At 41.8% G+C, this 27,577-nt stretch overlaps 1 protein-coding gene and 1 pseudogene across 1 annotated transcript; one reads left to right on the top strand and one right to left on the bottom strand.

The window, feature by feature from the left end:
- Positions 1-3,523: 3,523 nt before the first annotated feature.
- On the bottom strand, positions 3,524-4,012 carry LOC136335516 (large ribosomal subunit protein eL29 pseudogene; annotated as a pseudogene).
- A 671-nt stretch (positions 4,013-4,683) lies between these two features.
- GPR33 (G protein-coupled receptor 33) lies at positions 4,684-11,927 on the top strand. Its single transcript, XM_066277402.1, has 2 exons — positions 4,684-4,790; positions 10,884-11,927. The coding sequence occupies exon 2, from the start codon at positions 10,905-10,907 to the stop codon at positions 11,925-11,927; it is 1,023 nt and encodes a 340-aa protein (XP_066133499.1). The 5' UTR covers positions 4,684-4,790; positions 10,884-10,904.
- The last annotated feature ends 15,650 nt before the right edge of the window (positions 11,928-27,577 follow it).

Genomic DNA, 27,577 nt, shown 5'->3' with positions numbered 1-27,577 from the left:
GTAACAGAGTGAGCTGCTCAGAATTTAAAATTTGCACAATGAGATGTTTTCCCACTTTTCAGGAGAATAGACCCACAAAGAAGAGATCCCTAATTTCAAACCATTAACATCACTCAATAACTGTTTATATGTCTCACTACTTTCATAGGAAAGTGTAAACTCTCATCACTTTACAAAAATCTTCCTCTGTTCACTTTTAGCAAATTACTTTAGGTCTGAATTTGCAGAGTAAACAAACCTATCCCAAGCCTAATTCTTACACTCCTGTAGAATGTCTATTTCTCCAGCTGGGCTCCAAACCCCAAACCTTTTTTCTCTCAGGCTGAATGTGAATCCAACTCTTTGCATAATCAAGATCTAGGCCAACTTCCCAGCCTTACCTTCTGCCTCTCCTCTAGACACATGTGTGTGTCCCCCCTCCCCGCGCAGTTCCAGGAATGCTACCCCGACAATGGAGAGGTACTGGAGCCTGGGGTGGTGGGCTATGTGTTCAATAAGACTGAGAGCAGAACCCAGGAGATAGTCTCCTGAAAAAAAGCTGAATTTTTGTTTCCAGGAATGTTATCACGACAAGGACTCCACCAAGTAGGAGACTGCAAGCCATGAACCGTGGAATGAATGAAGCTGAAAAGTCATGAGCCAAAATTCCAATAAATGGAGAGACCCAATTATGAGAGCAAGAGCAGATTAAATGTAGAACGGGGTTAATATGGAAAAAAATAGACATGCAGCAAAAGTATGAGTTTGGTCCAGGTTACACAGGGTTACATAGTGATCTTTCTCTTAATTTTGCATAGTTGGCTCCTTGGTGTCGTCACTCCAATGCTATTAAATATCACCTACTGAAAGGCCTTTCCAACCTCTTCATCTGTAATAGCCACTTAATTGCTCATCATATCTTCATGTTTGAATATGCTGCATAGTACTGTAGCGCTAGCATATTTTTTCTTTATTTAGTAATTTATTGTGTCTCTCTCCCCCGTGAGGATGTAGCTCCATAAGAATAAAGCTCTTCTCATTTACGCTATATCCCCAGTGGCAAGAACAGTTTTTCAAATGCAGTAAATACTTGGCAAATACTAGATAAATGAACTAAATCTCAGGAATATGCTGCTTTTTTTTTTATTAAATACCTCCAAATGATTCTGACTTTGGCTAAAATGGAAGCTTTTGGGCTAATCCCTGCACTGTTGTTCCTTCCATGCCAGGATGTGGAGGGTGGTGAGGAGTGATCTTAAAAAATTAAGAACCAGACCAGACAAATGAAAGATTGCTCTCTTTTGCCAAGCCTTAAGCATACAGTTTCCAAGGCTTAGAACAAGCTTTCCTCATACTCAGTTCAGGTATCATCTTTTTTAATAATGATAAATACTGAAGACAATAGCTTGAATTATTTGCTTTCCCCAGTTTCAAACATTGTCTGGCATATGCTAGATACCCAATAAATCTTTCATGAATTGCACTGCTCAGAGATTTGCTCCAGCCGCCTGAGTTTGTTGGTGTTCTCTGCTACAACTTTCAGGATATTAATATGGGCTATCATTTATTTAGTATTTACCATATGCCGGGTACTGGGCTAAGCCCTTACTTACAATATCTCATTTAATCCTCAAAAGATTACTTCGAGAAAGGGTTTTTTTTATTTTTTTATTTTAACTTACAAATGAGGAGACAGGCCCAGAAAGCTTATATGTATGGCAAGTACCAGAGTTGGGATTTATATTTAGGGTTTTGTTTTCTACCCTATACTGTCTTATGCAATCAATTTATAGCCTGCAATCAGTACATTTGTATTTTTTAGTGTATGTTATTCCTGCCCCAACTATTTTATTCACTAATGATAGAACCTAAGACAACTTCTCAAATATCTCTATGGGTTTTAGTCTCTTCACCTATAGAACTGAGAATTAGATGAAATGAACTCCATAGTTGTCTCCAGCTCTAAAACTCATATGCATTTATAAGTTCCTAGATTTTCAAGCATCTGATTTTACAATACCACCTGCTTCTGTATTTCTATCTATTCATATTGTGTTTATATCAAAACAACATAAAATAGTTTCAATTTCAGCGAGGTGTTTTCTTGAAACCACCTGACTTAATTTGAAATATAAAAACTGAAATGAATGTATCACCAAAGCCACAGAAATTACTTCCTTAAACACAGTCTGTGTATTTCCCAAGAGTTAATACCATTGGTTTAATTATCTATTAGAAGAAAATACTAATGAAAGTAATGCTGAGGAATAATTTCTTTGTAATTGTTTATAAAAGAATTAAGAAAATAAACTACTTAATGATGGTGCTAGCCCTTGTGCATGTTTGGGGTGGGGGAGGGGAATTAAACACCGGTCCCTGACATATTTTTGAACCTTACTGATTGTAAAATTTGGAAATACAAAGTGCAGGATGGAGGAGGTAGAACACGGTCCAATGCTTTTTTTAAAAATTATTATTGCTAATGAAATAGAATAAGGAAGAGGAAGGAGCCCTTGGTTCTTAGTAGGTGAAAATCTACTATGAATCACTTAACCTCTCTGTGTCTCAATTTGCTGAACTTCAAAATTAGTGAGTTTAGACCAAATAAAATCTCAGGTTACTTCCAGATCTGTGAATTAACCCAAAATGTGTGAAAACCTGGCAAAAAGTAACTTCTAAAATGCAGTAGCAAGTTTGAAAACTTATCTTTATCTTGAAACACAAATCAGTTCTTAGGTTGACGATGACAACCCCAAGTAATTAAGAACAAAAATTTAACTCTATTTTTAATAAGGCTACAGGAGCAGAAAAAGCTTTGCAGCTCCACATCTAACACAGACTGGGCAACTGGTTCCCAAGCTCAGCACTGAAACCACGCAGCGGGGCTGGTGCGTCTTCTCTGCTGGCAGAGAAGAGATGAAACCGAAAGCAAGCCGGAAAGAAATCAAGACACTGAAGTCAGCGCACAGGTTGATCCTAAAAAATCTCAGAGTCAGATTAGAGCAAGGAAAGTAGAAAATTTAGGACTCAGTCAGTTCATAAATACATTACCTGTCTGATAGAATTTTTTTTATAATGAGATCATCTTCTGGGATATGGTTACCAACTCTGTGTTCTTTCCAACCATTCTCAGCGATTGTGCTAATGAAAATTGATCTTCCTGTCAGTCTTTGTCTTTCCAAACTAAATAATAATAATCTTTGGCCTGTCCTCAGACATCTCATTTTAATGTGAAAGTCAATTTAAGTTTTTCTTTCTGACCATTTTCTCTCCAGCAAGATTAAGCAGCTCACTTGCGGTTTCTATTTTTTCCATGCCTAATATTTACCACCTCCCTTTATGCCCAACATCATGCATCCATATGCTAATGAACATCCTGGAGTTGAGGCAGAAGTGGGTGCCTATGGGATGATTGCATATGAAAGAGTAATTTTTTTTTTTTGACAGATCCTGCCTCAGGTTTATTTGTACAAATCACACAGGAGGACACCAGCTCCATGCAGACAGCAACCTAGGGGTCACACCCAGTCCTTCCAACTTCCCATCAACAGACAGAGACCTCTACTGTGAGCCGTAGGAGGGGCCTGGGCACCTTTGGGAGCCTGAGCTTGAGCCACAGCAGGGACTGGGTTTGAGCCTTGGCCTTGGACTTTGGCCAGCAGAGCCTGAGATCCTTGGAGATGTGGGCGCAAGCACGTTTCCCTAGCTTGCGGTGAGCGATGTAGGCAAGTCGATTAAGCTTGCAGCCGCTGCCCTTTGGGATCTTGGGCTTCACCTCCTTGAGCTTTAAGAGGACCTTGACAGCCACCACATGTGTGTTCATGGCCTTGGCACTGTTGGCCCTCATCTTCTTTGGGCCTTTCTTGCTGTGCTTCTTAGCAAAGTGCCCATGCCTCAGAAACTTGAGATCTACCCCCTTAAGAGATTTGTATCTTTGTGGCCAGGTTTTCTTAATGCCGTGTCTGTGCCACTTTCGGGATTGGTTGTGCGTGGTGTGGTTCTTAGACTCGACCATATCTGCACCAAAGACCATGGCTCCTGAAAGACCTATGACCGGAAGAGAAAGCAACAAGGCAGTTTTTTTTTTCTTTTTCTTTTTCCTGAAGCTGGAAACGGGGAGAGACAGTCAGACAGACTCCCGCATGTGCCCGACCGGGATCCACCCAGCACGCCCACCAGGGGGCGACGCTCTGCCCCTCCGGGGCGTCGCTCTGTTGCGACCAGAGCCACTCTAGCGCCTGGGGCAGAGGCCAAGGAGCCATCCCCAGCACCTGGGCCATCTTTGCTCCAATGGAGCCTTGGCTGCGGGAGGGGAAGAGAGAGACAGAGAGGAAGGAGAGGGGGAAGGGTGGAGAAGCAGATGGGCGCTTCTCCTGTGTGCCCTGGCCGGGAATCGAACCCGGGACTTCCGCACGCCAGGCCGACGCTCTACCACAGCCAACCGGCCAGGGCCAACAAGGCAGTTTTTAATCAAGATTTTAATACCCAAGACAAGTTTATTAGCCTTAAATAGAATTTTGTGGGATTTTTAAAATCTCCCCTTAAAATGGAGAAATGATTTAAAGAAGTACTCATCTCTCTACCTCTACCTCCACAGCAAATATTACACAGAAAAAGGAACCTAGAAAGAACAGGAAGGTCTCACTAAATATTTAAATTCAAGGTCAGGGAATAGCATCACCAAGAGGAAAGGTAGATGAAATGAAGACAACGTGCTGCTGATTTTTGCCTCTTTAGCTGGAGAGAAGATTGCTGACTCGGAGTCACTCTGGCCTTCCCAAGGCTGTCTGACATGAAGATATAACTCCAAGGTAAGATCCCCTGGGCCAGCAAGTTTATTCTAGTGCTATGAGCTGAATAGACCAGCTAGGCTTACTCCAGAACAGCTTCCCCAGGTTCTCATGCTTCCCCCCAACAAGCAGAGGCAGTTCTTCTGCAAGCCACTATGCCAAAGGAATCACAATAGCAAGGCCTCAAAACTACTATAAATCTGAGAGCTTCTGTCCCAATAGATGGACATTTAGCTTTTTCAGAAATCCCAGATGGTACTGAGAGAATTCAGCAGAGAATCTTTGGGGAGGAAAGAAACGTACGTGGCCTTCAGCATTAAAGGGACAGAATAAGGTTCTTGTTAGCCTTAATAAAACAAGTTGAGTAAAATAATAGGTAAAAAGTTATTGGGTGCTGACTATATGCCAAGAAGGGAGCTAAGTGATTTATATACATTATCTCATTTAGTCCTCATAAAAACTCATTGTGTGCTACGAACCAGCGCAACTCATAATTGTGCAGGTCTTGAGTGGGACTGGTGTGGGATTAGGAAATAAACACAGAGAGAAAAAGAATGGGATCAGGAGGTCTCTCTGTAGGCTAATCCTACAAGAGCAGAAGCACCTCCAAAAAAGCTTTATTTTATAGTGCAGAGAACAAAGCTATTTGCAAAACAAAGATAAAAGTCACATTTCTGCAGTAAACCAAGAATTCTCCCAAGAGTGAAAAAACCTCCCACCATGCATAATATCTCAACCAGCAACTCCACAAAACAAAGGGTAAGAGAAAGATTGCCTTTAGCAACTTAATCAAGCAAGTGAGGTTGGGGGATGGGCAGCAAAGACCCTGTCCGCTTACTGCCGGTCTTCACACCTCTGTTCCCCACAAATTTAAACTGCAAGGACTCTGTCAGCTTGCAGCCTGTTTCCCACAATTGTGGTTTAGAAAGTGAAAGAGGTTCAGAGTTAAAACCAAAGTCACAGAGCTGGTAAGTGGCAAAGGTAGGATCACCACTCAGTTCTGTGGGATGCGGTAGCCTTAGTTCTGCCCCACTAATTTATATTCAAGTACTTTGAACCATTTTAAAAGATGTTTAATGATGATGCAGTTTGCTGGTATGTGCAATAAAAGTTCCTAGGAAATTTTGTATGATATTTAGAACCACTACCAATGTTGATTTTGCTCAACCTTTACTTTCAGATCCCCTTCTAGAGTTCAGCTACATATATTTTTTAATTTTTTATTTTATTTTATTTATTCATTTTTAGAGAGGAGAGAGAAAGGAGAGAGAGAGAGAGAGAGGAGAGACAGAGAGAGAGAAGGGGAGAGGAGCTGGAAGCATCAACTCCCATATGTGCCTTGACTAGGCAAGCCTAGGGTTTTGAACCAGCAACCTCAGCATTTCCAGGTCGACGCTTTATCCACTGCGCCACCACAGGTCAGGCTCAGTTACATATTTTTAAAAATCTTTCCTATAATTCAGATACCCAGTTTTCTCATATATACATACACAAAGAGATCACACACACACCAGACACATAAACACCACTCAAACACACACTACCCAGATAAACATACACAGAAGAATGCAGGCACACACGGAGACCATACACAAATACACACACATATACAAATACACCACAGATGCACAGATCTCACTCTCACACACAGCTCCACACATACTCCATGGATTCAAAACACATCACAGAGACACACCACAGCAACACACAGAGAGACCATGTAGCCCCATACCTATACACAAATACACTACAGGATAACAGACAGGCCACAGGCACACAGACGCCACACACACACAGTATTGGAAATTCTCCATGGCATTTTGTTTCTCCATGTCTGCTATACCTTAATTTCAATCCAGTTTCCACCATATTCATCATCTCATTCACATCTTACTTCCTGCTGCGAGTCTCGTGTCCATCCTACTCTATCCCAAAAAGGGAACACGAACTCCATTCCTTCCATTTCCCAGAGCAACCACTAACATAAGACAGTTGTGATTAACGAGAAGGGACGTGACATCATGTCAAAGCACAGCAAATGGGTTAAAATTGAGTATTGCACACTCTTCTTTTTATTTTTATTTATTTATTTATTTTATTTTTTTTCATTTTTCTGAAGCTGGAAACAGGGAGAGACAGTCAGACAGACTCCCGCATGCGCCCGACTGGGATCCACCCGGCACGCCCACCATGGGGCGATGCTCTGCCCACCAGGGGGTGATGCTCTGCCCATCCTGGGCGTCGCCATGTTGCGACCAGAGCCACTCTAGCGCCTGAGGCAGAGGCCACAGAGCCATCCCCAGCGCCCGGGCCATCTTTGCTCCAATGGAGCCTTGGCTGCGGGAGGGGAAGAGAGAGACAGAGAGGAAAGCGCGGCAGAGGGGTGGAGAAGCAAATGGGCGCTTCTCCTGTGTGCCCTGGCCAGGAATCGAACCCGGGTCCTCCGCACGCTAGGCCGATGCTCTACCGCTGAGCCAACTGGCCAGGGCTACACTCTTCTTTTTAAATCCCCTTTGTAATTTCTGCATCTTGAATATCTCTTTGACCTTTGTGCTCTTCAAGCCTCCTGCCCGCCGCCATGTTTTTCCTGCGCTCCCCTCTCTGAGGACATCCTCACTCCACCCTCTGCTAAGGTCCTAGGACCTTCACACAGCCTCACACTCAGGCTCCCACTCTCACTCACCATCACCTATTCATTGCATGTCCTTAGACTTCATTTTTTATTTGCAAAGCAGACGGCTAAGGTATTACCTGAAGAAAACCATTTTTCTACTCTGGAGAAAAACTTTGCAACTCCCTTAGAAGGCAGAATTCACTTAAAGCAGTTGTGGTTTTAGTGACAATTACTTTATTTCTTCTCTCTGTATAGTCTTAGAATGATTTTGCTTAGTGAAAAAAGAACCCACTAGCAATTTTCATCAATTTATGCAATTTATCAAAAACCCATAAGCTGATATGACTCTGTTATAATAGGCATTTTCCAAAACATTCTCAGGTTTATGTTTTCAATACTATAAGAGCCATTATGCAAGAAATAGGATATTTTGAATAATCAAATATTCTGATTCATGGAGCATTATCAAAACACTAGACATGAAATACCAATTTTCAAAGAAGTAACATAAAACACTGGTAGGTTTCCCAGCCTGCCACAATGAAGGCATGGTGGAAAAATAACGATTAATAAGAAATTTAAGATCATCAGTTCGAAACCCTGGGCTTGCCCAGTCAAAGCACATACGGAAGCAACTACTATGAGTTGATCCTTCTTGCTCCTCCCCCTCTTTCTCTCTCTCTCTCTCCTCTCTCTAAGGTCAATAAATAAAATATTTAACAATGCATCAGGCAAAATAATAAAAAGCTCAAGGATTAAAAAAAGAAGAAAATTTAAATTAAAAAATAAATTTAAGGCCCTGGCCATTTGGCTCAGTAATAGAGTGTCGGCCTGGCGTGCAGAGGTCCCGGGTTCGATTCCCGGCCAGGGCACACAGGAGAAGCGTCCATCTGCTTCTCCACCCCTCCCCCTCACCTTCCTCTCTGTCTCTCTCTTCCCCTCCCGCAGCGAGGCTCCATTGGAGCAAAGATGGCCCGGGCACTGGGGATGGCTTCTTGGCCTCTGCCCCAGGCACTAGAGTGGCTCTGGTCCAACAGAGCGTCCCCCCGGAGGGACAGAGCATCGCCCCCTGGTGGGCAGAGCGTCGCCCCCTGGTGGGCGTACCGGGTGGATCCCGGTTGGGTGCATGCAGGAGTCTGTCTGACTGTCTATCCCCGTTTCCAGCTTCAGAAAAATACAAAAAATAAAAATAAATAAATAAATAAATAAATTTAACTCATTTAAGCCTCACTTTATCTTGTTTAAATATTTGCCCTGTGAGGAAAAAAAATGATTTTCATATAACGCTCCTGGAATATAACAAATATTGAATAAATATTAGTATTTGATTTCTCTCCCTCTTTTCTCTCCCCATAGCAAGAAAAAACCACTGCTATCTTCTTCTTTTTTTTTTTTTTTTTTTTTTTTTGACAGAGACAGAGAGAGGGACAGATAGACAGGAAGGGGGAGAGATGAGAAGCATCAATTCTTTGTTGTGGCTCCTTAGTTGTTCATTGATTGCTTTCTCATATGTGCCTTGATGGGGGCTGGGGGGGCGGGGGCTACAGCATAGTGAGTGACCCCTTGCTCAAGCAACCTTGTGCTTCAAGCCAGCCATGGAGTCATGTTATGATTTTACGCTCAAGCCAGAGACCCCTCACTCAAGCTGGTGAGCCCACATTCAAATCAGCAACCTCAGGGTTTCTAACCTGGGTTCTCTGTGTCCCAGTCTGACGCTCTATCCACTGCACCACCGCCTGGTCAGGCACCGTTGCTATCTTCTACGACAGTGGTCCCCAATCCCAGGCCACGGACCAGTACTGGTCCACAGAGAAAGAGTAAATAACTTACATTATTTCCGTTTTATTTATATTTAAGTCTGAGTGATGTTTTATTTTTTAAAAATTACCTGACCTGCGGTGGCGCAGTAAATGGAACGTTTGACCTGGAATGCTGGGGTTGCTAGTTTGAGACCCTGGGCTTGCCTGGTCGGGGCACGTGTGGGAGTTGGTGCTTCCTGCTCCTCCCCCTTCTCTCTCCTCTCTCTCTCCTCTCTAAAATGAATAAATAAAATCTTAAAATAAATTTTAAAAAAATGACCAGATTCCCTCTGTAAAACCCGTCTAAGACTCACTCTTGACGCTTGTCTCGGTCACGTGATATATTTATCCATCCTACCCTAAAGGCCAGTCCGTGAAAATATTTTCTGACATTAAACTGGTTCGTGGGCCAAAAAAGGTTGGGGACTACTGTTCTATGAGACACTTTCCCCTTTCACTGATAATTCTGAAGACACTTTGCAATCTTATAGTGCCCTAGGGCTCTCATATTAATATCAGCTTTTTTTTTATTTAAGCATTTTACTTTTATTTATTTACTTAGTGACAGAGATAGAGAGAGTCAGAGAGAGGGACAGATAGATAGGAAGGCAGAGAGATGAGAAACATCAATTCTTCGTTGCGGTTCCTTAGTTGTTTGTTGATTGCTTTCTCATATGTGCCTTGACTGGGGGCTACAGCAGACTGAGTGACCCCTTTCTCAAGCCAGCAACCTTGAGCTCAAGCTGGTAAGCCTTGTTCAAACCAGATGAGCCTGCACTCAGGCTGGCGACCTTGGAGTCTTGAACCTGAGTCTTCTGCATCCAAGTCCACTGCGCCACCAGCTGGTCAGGCTTAATATCATCTGCTCTTATTGCTATGTGCTCAGTGTTAGAATACTAGATAATAGCATTTATATATAATTAGCTCGTAGGAGAAATCCAATTATAGCTGTCCATGATTACTAGTTTGTAGCAGTTGTTATTTTTGTTATTCAATTTCATTAGCAACATTTTTCCTGACAAAGTCTTAGTCAAGTAAAACTGATTCTGCACTGCGCCTGACCAGGTCATGGCGCAGTGGATAGAGCGTTGGACTGGGATGCTGAGGACTCAGGTTCGCCAGCTTGAGCAAGGGCTCATCTGGTTTGAGCAAATCTTACCAGCTTGGACTCAAGGTCACTGGTTCGAGCAAGGGGTTACTCGGTCTGCTGAAGGCCCATGGTCAAGGCACATATGAGAAAGCAATTAATGAACAACTAAGGTGTCGCAACAAAAAATTGATGATTGATGCTTCTCATCTCTCTGTTCTTGTCTGTCTGTCTCTGTCTATCCCTCTTTCTGACTCTGTAAAAAAAAAACCAAAAACTGATTCTGCACTGCATTATTCAAGAAGTTGTGCCCATCAAGAAGGGTTAGATTTGTGGTCATGTCTAAATAGAAGATTTTCAGCTACCTAAATTAGTACTTAACAAAGTCAAAATATCCATTTCACATTAATTTCATATCATTTGTCATATTTCCATTTTTGAGGCTCAGGTTAATCTAATCTTAATTTTTCATAGAAAACAAAGACCTCAGGAAAATATATCTGATTATAGAAGTATTATGTTTGCCATTTTAAAAATACTGTCATTTTGTCTGTTGCTGTTTTAATTTCTATATTTAATCTTTTCTTTCACTTCTGTTTTGTTCTTATTTTCAGTTTCTCATACCATCAGTAATTATGGATGTCATCAACTCTTCTGATCACCAGATTAATGTCTCTACATTAGGAAGAAACAACACTCACTTTCCAACTCCTGCCTCAAAAATATTTGTTGTCCTTCTTTTATACACGGCATCGATAATTGGTACTATCATCAATGGTCTCTATCTATGGATTCTAAAATTCAAGATGAAAAAGACTGTCAATACTCTTTTATTTTTTCATCTCATTCTCTCATATTTTATTTCAACATTGATTGTGCCATTTATAACCACCTCCTTCCTTCTGGGAAACCACTGGAGCTTCGGAACCGCCCTGTGCAAGGTCTTCAACAGTGTTTTGTCTACAGTAATGTTCGCCTCTGTTTTCTTCCTCTCAGCCATCAGTGTTGATCGTTATTTTCTCATTCTTCACCCAGTGTGGTCACAGCTGCATCGAACCCCTCGCTGGGCCTCCAGCATCATCCTGGGCGTCTGGGTCTCTGCCACAGTCCTCAGCATGCCCTATTTGCTTTTCAGGGAGACACATTATGACCATGAAGGAAAGGTGACCTGCCAAAACAACTATGTTTTGTCTCTTAACTGGAAAGGTGAAAAGATGAAAGCACTAAAAAAATGGATTCATGTAGCCTGTTTCACTGGCCGCTTCTTGCTTGGCTTCCTTCTACCTTTCTTCATCATCACCTTTTGTTATGGAAAAATAGCCAATAAGATGAAAAAGAGAAGTTTATTTAAATCCAGCAAACCCTTCAAAGTCATGATGACTGCCATTATCTCTTTCTTTGTGTGTTGGATGCCTTACCATGTATACCAGGGCTTAATTCTCACTAAGAACCAATCTCTACTTTTACAGTTGACTCTGATACTTACAGTGATTACCATTTACTTCAATACTGTCTTTTCTCCCACACTCTATTTATTTATTGGGGAGAACTTCAAAAAGGTTTTCAAGAAGTCCATTCTTGCTCTGTTTGAGTCAACATTCGGAGAGGATACTTCTCCAGAAAGGACACAAAATCTAAATTCAGAAACCTACATTTAAATTCAGGGTCCCAGAGCAAATATGAACTCTTAGTCAATTATACAGCCAGAGATACACTGTCTGCATTTGTATAACATAATTTCTATTTTAGAGAGACATCTAGGCTTACTGTAGTTAAATTATGAATATTAAAAGGTCTATAAGAAAGTAAGCATAGGCCTTAGCCGGCTGGCTCAGTAGTAGAGCGTCAGGCTGGTGTGCAGGAGTCCCGGGTTCAATTCCTGGCCAGGGCACACAGGAGAAGTACCCATCTGCTTCTCCACCCCTCCCCCTCTCCTTCCTCTCTGTCTCTCTCTTCCCCTCCTGCAGCCAAGGCTCCATTGGAGCAAAGTTGGCCCAGGCGCTGAGGATGGCTCCATGGCTTCTGCCTCAGGCACTAGAATGGCTCTGGTTGCTACAGAACAACGCCCCAGATGGGCAGAGTGTCGCCCCCTGGTGGGCATTCTGGGTGGATCCTGGTCGGGCGCATGCAGGATTCTGTCTGCCTCCTCGTTTCCAACTTCAGAAAAATACAAAAAAAAAAAAAGAAAGTAAGCAATAGGTGATATTACAAATCTAATTATCTCCTTTTTAATTTTTATTTTGGTAAAATATTGACCTTTGAACAGCATGGAATGGGCCTGCAGGTCCAAAATAATTTTTGACAGCATGTCCAAGTAGATATTTTTTCAATAAACAAATTCAGCACTGTCAATATATTTTCTCTTATGATTTTCTCAATAACATTTTTTTCCCTCTAGCTCACTCTATTGTATGTAGGGGGTTTGGAGGTTTGGTGGAAAAGGTGATGGGATTAAAAAGTACTAATTGGTAGTCACAAAATAGTGAAGTACAGCATAGGGAATACAGTCAATAATATTGTAATAACTATGTTAGGTGCCAGGAGGGTACTGGAAATATCAGGGGGAGCACTTGTAAAGTATATAATTGTCTAACCAGTATGCTATACACCTGAAACTAATACAAAATAATATTGAATGTAAGCTATATATAATTGGAAAATAAAAATTTTTTAAATATATATATTATATAATACATATTACATTCAAATATGTATTAATTGATGGTTTATGTTACTAGTGAGGCTTCCAGTCAATAGTAGGCTATTATTAGTCAGGTTTTTGGGGAGTCAAAAGTTATACATGATTTTTTGACTGCATGAGGGATTGGAACCTTGAACATCCATGTTGTCCAAGGGTCAACTGTATAATATAACATTTGGTATTTACATACACCATTTTAAAAATTAATTCCAGAGCCTGACTAGATAGTGACACATCAGCCTGGAGCATCAGCCTGGGATGCTGGGGACCCAGGTTGGAGGTCCCGAGGTAACCAACTTGAGCACAGGCTCATCTGGCTTGACCCAGGGTCACCAGCTTGAGTGTGGGGTTGCTGCCTTGAGCATGGGTTCATAGATTACACCCAATGGTCGCTGGCTTGAGCCCAAAGGTCACTGACTTGAGCCAAGGGTCGCTGGCTTGAGCAAGGGATCACTTGCTCTGTGGAGCGCCCCCAGCCCCAGGTCAAGGCACATATAAGAAAGTAATCAATGAACAACTAAAGTGTTGCAATAAAGAATTGATGCTTCTCAACTCTTTCCCTTCCTGTCTCTCTCTCTCTCAATCATAAAATTGATTCCAGAAAGAGAGAAAAGGAGAGAAAGAAATATTGATTCGTTGTTCCATTATTTATGCATCCATTGGTTGATTTTTGTATGTGCCCTGACCAGGGATCGAACCCACAACCTGGGTGTATTGGGACAATGCTTTAATCAACCGAGCTACTCTGCCAGGGTTTCACCATTTTTAAGTGTAAATTTTAGTGTCAGTAACTACATTCACAATGCAGCCATCCCCAGAATTTTGTATCACCCCAAATGAGAAACCTTTTAACCATTAAGCAATGACTCTTCATTCGTACATAACCCTCACTCCTCCCATTCTACTACTATATGTCTCTGTGAATTTGCCTATTCCAGATATTCCATATAAGTGCAATCATACAATATTTCTCCTTTGTGTCTTATGATAACATTACTTAACATAATGTTTTCAAGGTTCATCCATGGCAGGGGTCCCCAAACTTTTTACACAGGGGGCTAGTTCACTGTCTCTCAGACCATTGGAGGGCCGCCACATATAGTGCTCCTCTCACTGACCACCAATGAAAGAGGTGCCCCTTCCAAAAGTGGAAGTGCGGCGGAGGGCCAGATAAATGGCCTCAGGGGGCCGCATGCGGCCCGCGGGCCTTAGTTTGGGGACACTTGATCCATGGTGTAACATGTATCAGAACTTCATTGTTTTTATGGTTATGTAATATTCCATTGTATGAATATACCATGTCCTGTCTATGCATTTTCTCCTGAGGGTCATTAAGGTTGTTTCCACCTTTTGACTATTGTAAATAATGCTACTATGAACGCTGGTGTACTGTTTGAGTATCTGTTTAAGTCCTTGTTTTCAATTACTTTTTTATTGCTGGGTCATTTGGTAATTCTGTTTAACTTTTTGAAGAACCATCAAACTTTTCCATAGCAGCTGTACCATGTTACATTCCCACCAGTAATGTACAAAAGTTCCAGTTTCTTTACTTATTTTTTTTAATTGACTTCTAGGAGGAGAGGAAGAGAGAAACATCAATATGTTGTTTCACTCCCTCATGCCATCATTCGTTGATTCTTTTATGTGCTCTGACCAGGGATTGAACCCTCAACCTCAGAATGTCAGGATGACACTCTAACCCAGTGTTTTTCTACTGCCGGTCCGTAGGCCAGTGCCAGTCCACTGTAAATTTAGTGCCAATCAGTCCACCAGAAATTTCATGCCAGTCCACAAAAGAGTTAACCCCTTTGATGTTGTATGAAAAGTATAGACCCAATGATTATAGACTTTATATAGAAATCACAAAATTTTGGGTGGATCAGCACCAGCCTGCAGACCAGCAGTTGAAAAACACTGCTCTAACCAACTGAACTACTCAGCCAAGACCTCTTCACTTATGTTTTATATTTTATTTTATTATTACTTTATTTCTTTATTCACTTATTATTTTTATTTTTTTAGTTTATAGCCATCCTAATCACTGTGAAGTAGTATAAATGTGAGTCTTAACTTCTGATTTTTAAGGCTATAAATTTCTAAATACCAGCAATATCCACTGATTTGAATTCTCTGTCAGAGAATCTTCTACAAATAGACATTTGGACAAGGATCCCTCTTTTTATAAATGTGACCTAAGTTATTTAATTGATATGAACAAAAATTAACATAAATATGATAAGGCACTCATCTTTTCATGTCCATGTTAAAGTATAAAGACATTTATGCTTTAATGTTTAAGTATTAAGAAACTTTAAGTGTCTCTTTTTAATACCTAGAGATAAATCTGTCTCAGAAATATGGGACTAAGACAATTATAAATGTTTGAGAATCTGCCTGGCTAATGTCATGGTATATTTAATTTTAGAATAGCAATGACAATAGCAATTTGTCTTTCCTAGTTTTCAAGTTTTGCTTCAAGTTTTTACAATACATTACAGCACCTGAGTTATGTAGGAGCATGTAGTATCACTGACCTATTACTTTTAGTTAGTCAATTCGTTCTCTCAGTCAATAGTTCAATTGATAGAGAGTGGTCACAATGCACACCCAGCCTCTAAATATTCTAGCTAGCTTTGCACAAAATATTCCAAACCACAGACTATATTTCTGCCTATATTCTATTCAAAAATCCCCAAAATGGATGATATAGATTGCAAGGGGTCATAGAAATAAAGGGAAATTAACCTTCATTACTAGCTTTTTATATAGAGAAAAAGTAATAGTAGTTTGATACCCTAGAAATCCTGCGAATTGTCTTGGTATCACTGTTTTCCTGAACTACTGGGGACTTGGGCTCTTTCACTTTAAATATGAGGGACAAAAAGCTGTGGGTAGATGAAAATGTTCATTGTTGGCCCCTATTTCAAGCTTTTGGAGCCTGAAGAGCTTCCCAGAGAGCGAGAAGTAGGACTGATGACCAGGCTGTGTCACTGAGTGTCTCAGCAGCAGGATTGCCTGGTGCTTCTTCCCTCCCCATGCTCTCCCAGCTTCTGACAAGCCTACTAAAGTTTATGGTGCAGAACTTTAGAAAGAACATTACTAGATGGAGCATAAGATTTTTTTGAAACAAGATTGTGCTTTGGAAACCTAGCAGCTACAGAGAGAGCCCTTTGTGTCCTTCAGACCTGCTACAATAGCAAAATGTTCTGTTTCCCGGATTTCTTTTCTTTCTTTCTTTCTTTTTTTTACAGAGACAGAGAGAGAGTCAGAGAGAGGGATAGACAGGGACAGACTGACAGGAACAAAAAGAGATGAGAAGCATCAATCATCAGTTTTTTGTTGTGACACCTTAGTTGTTCATTGATTGCTTTCTCATATGTGCCTTGACCGTGGGCCTTTAGCAGACCGAGTAACCCCTTGCTCAAGCCAGCGACCTTGGGTCCAAGTTGGTGAACTTTGCTCAAACCAGATGAGCCCGTGCTCAAGCTGGCTACCTCGGGGGTCTCAAACCTGGGTCCTCCACATCCCAGTCTATCCACTGCGCCACAGCCTGGTCAGGCTCCCGGCTTTCTTATATACTTGGCTCTGTCTCTCTCTAGACCAGGGTAGTCAACCTTTTTATACCTACCGCCCACTTTTGTATCTCTGTTAATAGTAAAATTTTCTAACTGCCCACCGGTTCCACAGTAATGGTGATTTATAAAGTAGGGAAGTAACTTTAATTTATAAAATTTATAAAGCAGAGTTACAGCAATTTAAAGCATATAATAATAATTACTTACCAAGTACTTTATGTCAGATTGTCGCTAAGTTTGGCAGAATAAATCTTTATAAAACAATTTACTCTAGTTAAATCTATCTTTTTACTTATACTTTGGTTGCTCTGCTACCGCCCACCATGAAACCTGGAATGCCTACTAGTAGGTGGTAGGGACCAGGTTGACTACCACTGCTTTAGACCAGGGGTCGGGAAACTTTTTGACTGACAGAGCCATAAACGCCACATATTTTAAAATGTAATTCCGAGAGAGCCATACAATGACCCGTGTACGTTATGCATTATCCAATAAAAATTTGGTGTTGTCCCGGAGGACAGCTGTGTTGGCTCCAGCCACCCACAACCATGAACATGATCCGTAGGAAATAAATGGATTGTAATACATGAGAATGTTTTTTTTGTTTGTTTGTGTGTTCTGGGGTTTTTTTTTGTTTTTTTGTTGTTTTTTTGTATTTTTCTGAAGTTGGAAACAGGGAGGCAGTCAGACAGACTCCCGCATGCACCTGACAGGGATCCACCCAGCACGCCCACCAGGGGGTGATGCTCTGCCCATCTGGGGCGTTGCTCTGTTGCAACCAGAGCCATTCTAGTGCCTGAGGCAGAGGCCACAGAGCCATCCTCAGCGCCCGGGACAACTTTGCTACAATGGAGCCTTGGCTATGGGAGGGGAAGAGAGAGACAGAGAGGAAGGAGAGGGGGAGGGGTGGAGAAGCAGATGGGTGCTTCTCCTGTGTGCCCTGGCCGGGAATCGAACCCGGGACTCCTGCACGCCAGACCAACACTCTTCCGCTGAGCCAACCAGCCAGGGCTGAGAATGTTTTATATTTTTAACGTTATTATTTTTTGTATTAAAGATTTGTCTGCGAGCCAGATGCAGCCATCAAAAGAGCCACATCTGGCTCACGAGCCATAGGTTCCCAACCCCTGCTCTAGACAGTCAATCCTCAAGAACAGAAAGAAGACTGGCAATCACACTATTTCTTTTCCATAACAATATATGCAATTGATATCCAGCATAAGATATTTAATAAAAAGTGAATATGGGTAATCATAATATGACTTGAAAAATGACTAGGTATAAAACAATAGGATTGAACCACATTTTTATTTGACAAAGATTTACATTGCACCTACCTTGTGCCCAGCATGATTCTAAGGGCTTTACAAATAATAATTCACTTACCCTACAGCAATTCTATTAAGTAGATCATATTATTATCCCTATTTTACAGACTATGAAGCCAAAGTGCTTGTCCAAGGTCACACAGGAAGCAATTGCAAGAGACAGTATTGTAGTCAGGCAGTCTGCTGTTAGAAGCCATCCTTGTAACCACTATGCTCACTGCCGGCGGTCAATGCTAGGAGGCAGTGGGTGGGGCTTTCAGCCCACATCCACCTAGTTTGTTTATTTAATCAAAAGTCACCTTCTTGGCTGCAAAAATCAAACAGAATAGTGACTAGAAAATCTCAAGAGCCACATGCAAAGTGAAAACAAGCATTGAACTTGTAATCAGGAGATTTGGGTGGTGGTCTAGCTTTGCCTCTAGCTTGGTATTTTACTTGGGGCAGGTTATCCACATTTTCTGGGTCTCAGCTTCCTCATCAATTATATGGGGATATCTCTAAATAAGACTATGGATATAAAATTACTTCTAAAATGTAAAACAGTATATAAAGAAAATACATTATTTAGAGTTTTTTTAAAGAGGTCACTTTATTTTTTTATTTTTATAAATTTTTATTAATTTTAGTGGGGTGAGATCAATAAATCAGGGTACATATGTTCAAAGAAAACATGTCCAGGTTATCTTGTCATTCAATTATGTTGCATACCCATCACCCAAAGTCAGATTGTCCTCCGTCACCTTCTATCTAGTTTTCTTTGTGCCCCTCCCCCTGCCCCTTCCCTTCTCCCTCCCTCTCTTCCCCCCCATAACCACCACACTCTTGTCCATGTCTCTTAGTCTCATTTTTATGTCCCACCTATGTATAAAATCATGCAGTTCTTGTTTTTTTCTGATTTACTTATTTCACTCAGTATAATGTTATCAAGATCCAACCATTTTGTTGTAAATGATCCGATGTCATCATTTCTTATGGCTGAGTAGTATTCCATAGTGTATATGTGCCACATCTTCTTTATCCAGTCATCTATTAAAGGGCTTTTTGGTTGTTTCCATGTCTTGGCCACTGTGAACAATGCTGCGATGAACATGGGGCTGCATGTGTCTTTACGTATCAATGTTTCTGAGTTTTAGGGGTATATACCCAGTAGAGGGATTACTGGGTCATAAGGTAGTTCTATTTTCAGGTTTTGGGGGGGGGGGTTGGTTTTGTTTTTGTTTTTGTTTTTTTGTATTTTTCTGAAGTTGGAAATGGGGAGGCAGTCAGACAGACTCCCGCATGCGCCTGACTGGTATTCACCTGGCATGCCCACCAGGGGGCGAAGTTCTGCCCATCTAGGCCGCAATCAGAGCCATTCTAGCGCCTGAGGCAGAGGCCATAGAGCCATCCTCAGCGCCCGGGCAAACTTTGCTCCAATAGAGCCTTGGCTGTGGGAGGAGACGAGAGAGACAGAGAGGAAGGAGAAGGGGAAGAGTAGAGAAGCAGATGGGCGCTTCTCCTGTGTGCCCTGGCCGGGAATCGAACCTGGGACTCCCGCACGCCAGGCCAATGCTCTACCACTGAGCAAACCAGCCAGGGTCTATTTTCAGTTTTTTGAGGAATCACCGTACTTTCTTCCATAATGGTTGTACTTACTTTACATTCCCACCAACAGTGAATGAGGGTTCCTTTTTCTCCACAGCCTCTCCAGCATTTGCTATTACTTGTCTTGTTGATAATAGCTAATCTAACAGGTGTGAGGTGGTATCTCATTGTAGTTTTGATTTGCATTTCTAAAGAGGTACTTTAAATTTTTAAGAAAATAGTGTGTAAACTTCAAAAACTCTTCCAAAATGTTTTTAAATCATTTTTTATTTTTCAATTACAATTTACATACAATTATATTGGTTTCAGGTGTACACTCAAGTGATTAGAAATTTTATAATTTACTGAGTGATCACCCCAATAAATTCCATACTCAACTGACACCATACATAGCTATTAGAATATTATTGACTGCATTCCCTATGCTGTACTGTGCATCCCCATGACTATTCTGTAACAACAAATTTGTACTTCTAATCCCTTCACCTTTTTCACTTACCCCTCCAACATCCCTCCTATCTGACAACAATCAAAATGTTTTCTCTATCAGTCTGTTTCTGTTCTGCTTGTTTATTTTGTTTTTTAGATTAAATTGTTGATAGATACGTATTTATTGCCATTTTACTCATATTTTGATCTTTTTTGAATATTTCATGTAATTTTGTTTTGGTGGTGATGAACTCCTTTGGCTTTTCCTTGTCTGAAATCTCTTTATATGTCCTTCAATTCTAAATGATAGCTTTGCTGGGTAGAGTAATCTTGGTTGTAGGTTCTTATTCATCACCTTAAATATTCCTTGCCAATTTGCCCTCTTGGCCTGCAGTTTCTGTTGAAAAATCACTTGACAGTCTTATGGGAGCTCTCTTATGGATAACTAACTGCTTTTTTCTTCCTGACTTTAATATTCTCTTTGTCTTTAAACTTTTGCATTTTAATTATTATGTGTCTTGGTATGGGTCTCTTTGGGTTCATCTTATTATGGGCTCTACTTCCTGGACTTGTATGTCTATTTACTTCACCAGTTTAGGGAAGTTTTCTGTCATTAATTTTTTTACATAGGTTTTCAATTTCTTGTTCTCTCTCTTCTCCTTCCAGCACCACCATGATGCAAGTGTTGGTGTGCTTGAAGTTATTCCAGAGGTCCCTTACACTATCCTCATCTTTCTGGATTCTTTTTTCATTTTGATATCCTGATTGGTTGTTTTTTGCTTTGATATACTCCAAATCGCTGTTTTGGGTCTTGCCTTTATCTACTCTATTGTTGATTCCCTGTAAATTATTCTTCATTTCAGTTAGTGTATTCTTCCCTTCTGACTGGTTCTTTTTATGGTTTCCATGTCATTTTTTATGCTGTTTAAGTTTTCTCTAGGTTCATCTATGTTTTCCTTAAGTTCATTGAGCATACTTATAACCAGTGTTTTGAACTTTGCATCTAGTACATTGCTTGCCTCTATTTTGTTTAGTGTTTTTTTTTCCAGTTTTGTTCTGTTCTTTTTTGGGGCTCATGTTTCTTTGTCTCCTCATTTTGACAGCCTCCCCGTGTTTGTTTCTATGTATCAGGCAAAGCTGCTATGTCTCCCAGGCTATTGTATAATGGCTTATTGTAGTAGGGTCCTGTAAGGTCCAGTGGCACAGCCTCATTGTTTACCTCAGCTGGGCACTCAGGTGAGTCTCTTCCCCATTGACTGTGTACACCCTGCTGTTGTAGTTCAGCCTTGATTGCTGTTGACATGTCAATTGGGAAAAATTTAGCACTAGGCCGATCAGCAACAAGGACTGGCTGTGACCACCATGGCGGTAAGCTGTGCTGGGGGCTACCCCATAGAGCAAGACTTAACTTTAGTAGTGCTCTGGTGCCTGCTGAGCCTGCCCCTTGATTGTGATGTTTGTGAAAGTGGTTGGGCTGTGCTTCAACATTGTCTGAATCTGTCCACCAGGTGTTCTGGTTCTGGGGCCTCCTGGGAGGTACAGGCCAAGGTCAGTCATTGCCTGTATTCTGCCAGGAGCCCCCTGGCATGATCTACAAAGTGATCTTCAGATGGTCTGCTAGTTGTACTGGGCTTGGAGTTGGCCAGAAAAGGCCAAGTTGCAAACTGCTGTCACTAGTGCCAAGCCTGAGGCCACTTAATGAGAAGTATGGGGCACACCAAGGTCAGGAACAGATGCTGCTTGTTTGAGAGATTTTAGAAAAGTCTAAAGCATAAGCCAAAACATACCATTTATTTGGAAAAACCACTAAAAAGAGCTTGGATGGACCCGCAAGTTGATGGGGAAGGGTCTCAGGAATCACCACGGCTGGAGGGAAAGGGATAGGCTGGCTGATGGAAACTCAGACATGGTGCCCACTCGCCAGCTCCGTGGTTGAGGGAGGGCTCTACAAAGGAACAATGGTCTCTGTTAGCACTTCTATTTGGGAGAGAGCTGCCCCTCCAGCTTCTGCGCTGATGCCAAACAATTCAGTTTTTCCCCATATGTCTCTGCTGCCCTTCAAGCTGATGGTCCAGTGCTGGAACTAAGAAGGAGTAAGTCTGAGTAAGTCCATGTGTGAGTTCTTGGAGAGAAACTGCCTGGGACTCCAGGAGCCCTCCATCTCACTCAGCCAAAACCCCCACTGGTGGTTTTTATAGCCAGAAGTTATGGGGACTTCTCTTCCTGGCATTGGAACCCTGGGCTGGGGAAGCCTGGTATGGGGCTGGGACCCCTTCCCTTTCAGGGGGGGACTTTGGTAGCCAAGATATCCCTCCCAATTTTATCTGCCACATGTAGGTGTGGGACCAGCCCATTCCACATCTATGCTTCTCCAACCACTCTTTTTTTTTTTTTTTTTTTATTCATTTCTAGAGAGGAGAGAGAGGATAGAGAGGCAGAGAGAGAAGGGGGGAGGAGCTGGAAGCATCAACTCCCATATGTGCCTTGACCAGGCAAGCCCAGGGTTTCGAACCGGCGACCTCAGCATTTCCAGGTCGACGCTCCATCCACTGCGCCACCACAGGTCAGGCAAAGATTTTTTTGTTTATTCATTATAGAGAGGAGAGAGAGAAAGAGAGAAAGAGAAGATGGGGAGGAGCAGGAAGCATCAACTCCCATATGTGCCTTGACCAGGCAAGCCCAGGGTTTTGAACCGGCAACCTCAGCATTTCCAGGTTGACACTTTATTCACTGCGCCACCACAGGTCAGGCTCCAACCACTCTTGAAGTGGCTTTTTTATATCCTAGTTGTAGGACTTTTGTTAGCTAGATTTCAGGTGGTTCTGAATGATCAAAAATGTATTTTTTTTTAAATTTCCTATAAAACCATGGTTAACTTCTAAAAAACCTACTTGTTATAGTTGTGTTGATCTATCAACCTCCTCAATATTGTGAACTCTCAGGACCCAAGAGATTTATAAACCAAGAATTAGTAGCTATGCTTTTTGGAACTGGTGTGTGGAGATAGTGTTTGAAAACAATGTGCCTATTAGCATCCAATTTTATAAACCTGCTTCATTACATCAGTATCAAACTGCCTGAAGAACAGAATGATTAGATAGGTTTCAAATTACCAGTTCAAATTTTTTTCCTCAAGAAATGGGTCCATGTTTTAACAAGATGAACAGGCTGAAAGGTAGGATGGTGTACACAATACAAATCTGATTCCATATTGCTGAGAAACTGGAGGCAACAATTATCTACTAGCATAGTTAAGTACCTGGCATTGGGAATGGCTCTGAGAATATAACAGTGAATAAGACACAATTCCTGTCCTCAAGGACCTTAAAGTCTAGAGTGGTGGTTTGGAATTTGGCTCCACATTATAATCATCTGGGATATATTTTTTAAAATACCAGTCTCTAGACCTTATCCAAACCAATTAAACACAAACTCTTTAGGGGCAGGACTCAGAAATTTGTTGTTTTGTTTTGTTTTTAGTTCTCAGGTTTACTCTAAAGTACATCTGGAATAGAAAACCCCTGTTCAGTGGGGTAAAAACATTATTACCAGCACAAAGAAGTAAGTGCCATGTTTGGAGTAACAAGTGAAAGCCCCAACCCAGCTGTCACCAGTCATGTTATTTTTGGACAACGAGGAAACAAACGTTTTGCCACACAATTAATTAGCCAAATTTAGGAGTCTTTAATTTAATGCTGGGGACCACAAATGGATTCACATCCTAAAGAACTTGCGGCCTCAAATGAACTTAGGGGTTTGCTTTTATAGGCCTAAAGAAGAGAGGGGAGGGGGTGAACACCTAGTCCAATGGTCGGCACGCCCCGGCTCACGGGCCACATGCGGCTCTTTGGCCCCTTGAGTGTGGCTCTTCTACAAAATACCATGTTCAGGCACAAAGGCCAGCTTAAGAGAACCCTAATTAAGTTAATAACAGCCTGACCAGGCCGTGGCGCAGTGTATAGAGCGTCAAACTGGGATGGGAGGACTCAGGTTCGAGACCCCGAGGTTGCCACTTGAGCACGGGCTCATCTGGTTTGAGCAAAGTTCACCGGCTTGGACCCAAGGTCGCTGGCTTGAGCAAGGGGTTATTCGGTCTGCTGTAGCCCCACTGTCAAGGCACATATGAGAAAGCAATCAATGAACAACTAAGGTGTCGCAACGAAAAACTAATGATTAATGCTTCTCATCTCTATCCGTTCCTGTCTGTCCCTATCTATCCCTCTCTTTGATTCTCTGTCTCTGTAAAAAAAAAAAAAAAAAAAAAAAAAAAAAAAAAAAAAAAGTTAGTAACAATGTACCTACCTATATAGTTTTAAGTTTAAAAAATTTGGCTCTCAAAAGGAATTTCAATCGTTGTACTGTTGATATTTGGCTCTGTTGATTAATGAATTTGCTGACCACTGAGTCCTAGTCAAAGCAGTTTTACAGAAGCAAAACAGGCTTTCGGTTATCTTTGGAACCATCTAGGGTGAGAGTGCTCAACAAAGCATTTTATAAAAAGCAAAAGAATGTGCTCAGTTATCTTGGGCTTTCACAGAGGTTGTTAAGGCAGCATCCTGAGGGCTTTCCAGAATCTAGACATCAGGGAGTATTTATAGCCTTGACAGAACTCTTTTCGTTTACTCATCTGCAAGTCTTGCAAAACTCGTTCTATGGTCAGAAATATGTTGTTTCTGCATTTCAGTCAGAGACGTTTTCAAAGGTGAATTCTACAGAGCAGTGTAAATGCATAAAAACAGGAAGGCTACAGAGGAAACAGAACGTGTAAAAGTCACGGAGCGGAAGAGAGCACCGCCTATTAAGCTGCACTACCCAAACTTGAGTAGGCATCCGAATTATGTCATTGCTTGTTACAATGCTGACTCTGAATCAATAACTCTGGAATAGGGCTGAGATTCTGCATTTCTAACAAGATCCCAGGGGATCCATTGCTATTGGTCCAGAGCAAAAAAAAAAAAAAAAAAAAAAAAAAGAGTGTTATTGAAGTACAGGTGTTAGAAACGGGCATAACCAAGATGAGCTAGAAATGTCAGCCAGGCCTAGATTCTGAAAGCCGCTGCAAGAGAGTTTGGACTTGATCCTTGAGTCTATCCTGAGAGCATCAGGGAGCCCCTGAAGGGTCTTAAGCCAGAGAGTCATAGAATTGAAATTGCATTATAGAAAGCTCACTCTGGCTGCTATTATGGAGGTGAGCAGTCAACTTGGACAGTGTTGCAGTCATCTGGTTAACAGGTGATGCGTCCTGAACTAAGACAGGGGAAGAAGGGATGAAAAAAAAGTAGTGTCTTGTCCTGTAAGTTCTGTAGGTTCAGAAGTAGAGGAAAGGGGAGAGTTTAAGAGGACTCTTGTATCAATTAGAAGTGTTGGTTGGCCCTGGCTGGTTGGCTCAGCGGTAGAGCGTCGGCCTAGCGTGCGGAGGACCCGGGTTCGATTCCTGGCCAGGGCACACAGGAGAAGCGCCCATTTGCTTCTCCACCCCTCTGCCGCGCCTTCCTCTCTGTCTCTCTCTTCCCCTCCCGCAGCCAAGGCTCCATTGGAGCAAAAATGGCCCGGGCGCTGGGGATGGCTCTGTGGCCTCTGCCTCAGGCGCTAGAGTGGCTCTGGTCGCAACATGGCGACGCCCAGGATGGGCAGAGCATCGCCCCCTGGTGGGCAGAGCGTCGCCCCCATGGTGGGCGTGCCGGGTGGATCCCGGTCGGGCGCATGCGGGAGTCTGTCTGACTGTCTCTCCCTGTTTCCAGCTTCATAAAAAAAAAAATGCAAAAGAAAATGCAAAAATAAGAAGTGTTGGTTGCAAACAGATTTTCATTCTAGTTGATTTAACCAAAAACTGATATACTAAAGGATATCATATGGTTCACAGAATTATTAGGATGGCTGGACCAGTATTCAAGGCTAAACTTCCAGGAACAGTGCCCAAGACATTCCTCAGAACTGTCTAGATCAGGAGTCTGTTGCTGGTGTTCTCTATTTTAATAAATGGTGCCAATTGCTGGTGCTGTTGCCACTGAACCCCAAATGCCAGCAATTTGGTTTTATGAAACTGCTACTGCTACCAAAGCCACTCTGCACCAGGTCTTGAACCCTCCTGTGTCTGAAAGTTCTGCCGACACCCGACATCGGAAACAAAGGAAGCCCCATGCAGAGCTTGTTTATTCACATTGCTCACTTCCAAGTTTCATCTTGCATGAGGGTATCTAACAGGCAGGCCTGCATCCTATCTGCAAAGGAGGATGGGCATCTGAGTCCTGATTTCTGCATGGGAGGCAAAAGGATACTCCCGGAATTTCCCTAAATATAAATACTATTCAAAGGATAATGGTGTCTGTTGAATTTAACCAAGCTTTCCTGGAAGAGAAGCAAAATTGCGTTGTGTGAGGAGCAACTGGGAGGTGAGAATCCAACGGCTCTGAGAGCAGCAACTGTTTTAAATTTAGAGAATTAAGAAGTAATTTCCCCTCCTTCTTCTTCCCACAAAAAGTAACTCTCACATATTCTACCAATTAGAGATTAATTTGTGTTAAGGGACTGCTATTAAAATGCAAATACACCTTTTAAGATGGTTAAATCTCATTCACAAGTTAATGGGAATTACTTTAATCAGCTTCACACCCAGCCAAGTGCAATGAAACACAGTACTTAGGATATTGCTTCTGATTATGGCCTTGAGGAAGGAAACCTGAATTGGAGGTCAAGCCTGAAGTGAATTTTGGAGAGCCTGAAGGCAGCATAATATGTGTACAGCAGGTCCTCCAATAACATCATTTCATTACAACACTGATGAGATGGTGTGGGAATTTAATTCTTGTTTATGTCAATTAGCTGATGGCAAAGTTGGTTTCTTTAGACATCGTTTCACTTCAAGTGGCGGAAACCTATCAACTCTTAAGTGGGGGCTTACTGCATGGAGAGGTGCTATAAAAGAGAAAAACAGAGAGGTATTCTGAAGAGAGAATCAGTTGGCAACTAGGAAAAAATTGCTTAGCTGTGGTATGGCCCCGAGAATCTGATTTGGACCACTGGTCTTCCCTTCCCTTCAGTCAAGGCCAGTCAGTTGGTAGGCTTCCCAGGGGGTGGCTCCCCTTCCAAGTCCTGTTCTTCCCTCTGGGAAGGGAAAGACCGCAATGGTGGAAAGAAAAACAGTCTTTCTAAAGCTCCTCATTGTTTTCCTTGTCTCTTCACTAAGTTCTGAACTCCCCAAGAGTAAGAACAGCATCTTATTCCTCATATATTTCCAACACCTAGCTCAGTGTCTGGCATGACATATACTGCTCACAAAAATTAGGGGATATTTTATCACTTCATATTCATTTTGAAATATCCCTTAATTTTTGTGAGCAGCATAGAAATGTTGGTACATGAATGCCATTATTAATTAACTCTGGAGTTGGAATTTTCTCTATTTGTGAGATCTTTAGATTGACCTTCGTCAAGCTGCTGATCCATTACTAGATTTCTTTCATTTCACTTGCCAACAAGAGTAAAGAATCAGGAGGCTGCCATCCGATGATACAGGCAGTCCCCGGGTTACAAACGAGATTGGTTCTGTAGGTTTGTTCTTCAGCTGAATTTGTATGTAAGTTGGAACAGGTACATTTGCCTATTAAATGCAACTCAGATGTTTGTCTTAACATAAATTTAATTTTACCTTTCTATACATATAAATATTTAAACATTTTCAAATACAATCT

The sequence above is a fragment of the Saccopteryx bilineata genome, chromosome 4 (assembly GCF_036850765.1).
Source record: "Saccopteryx bilineata isolate mSacBil1 chromosome 4, mSacBil1_pri_phased_curated, whole genome shotgun sequence".
Classification (NCBI taxonomy): Eukaryota; Metazoa; Chordata; class Mammalia; order Chiroptera; family Emballonuridae; genus Saccopteryx; species Saccopteryx bilineata.
The sequence above is the reverse complement of the archived record's forward strand: the minus strand, read 5'-3'. Positions and strand labels throughout refer to the sequence as shown.

Excerpts from the sequence above, each read along its gene's own strand:
- GPR33 (XM_066277402.1), top strand. The coding sequence starts at position 10,905 with ATGGATGTCATCAACTCTTCTGATCACCAGATTAATGTCTCTACATTA.